The following is a 300-nucleotide window of genomic DNA, read 5'->3' on the forward strand; positions in this document are numbered from 1 at the left end:
CTCCTTCAACATATATATATGTTTTTCCTTTATATTGACCATATGGGACATATCTATTAGTAGATATTTTATCAGGTATTTCATAATCGTTTTGGGGTATATTAAGCACACGAAATATATCGGTAGGTATGGCTGGGGTTTTTTTCTATACAAAAAAAATATATGTATTTATGTATATATATATATATATATATGTAGGTGTGTGGGTTTAGGTATATAGGTATTGGGATATATATATATGTATGTATATATGTGTGTATTTATGTGTATAAATATAGGTAATTGTTTTTTTTTTTTCTC

General features: G+C 25.3%; 1 pseudogene across 1 annotated transcript; it reads right to left on the bottom strand.

The window, feature by feature from the left end:
- On the bottom strand, window positions 1-145 carry PGSY75_0043600 (EMP1-like protein, putative; annotated as a pseudogene; the record flags this gene model as incomplete). The annotated part of the gene is made up of 1 exon: window positions 1-145. A coding segment is annotated over one exon (145 nt), but the record flags the coding sequence as incomplete, so codon positions are not given.
- Between the last annotated feature and the right edge of the window lie 155 nt (window positions 146-300).

This window comes from Plasmodium gaboni (genome assembly GCF_001602025.1).
Source record: "Plasmodium gaboni strain SY75 chromosome Unknown, whole genome shotgun sequence".
Taxonomy (NCBI): Eukaryota; Apicomplexa; class Aconoidasida; order Haemosporida; family Plasmodiidae; genus Plasmodium; species Plasmodium gaboni.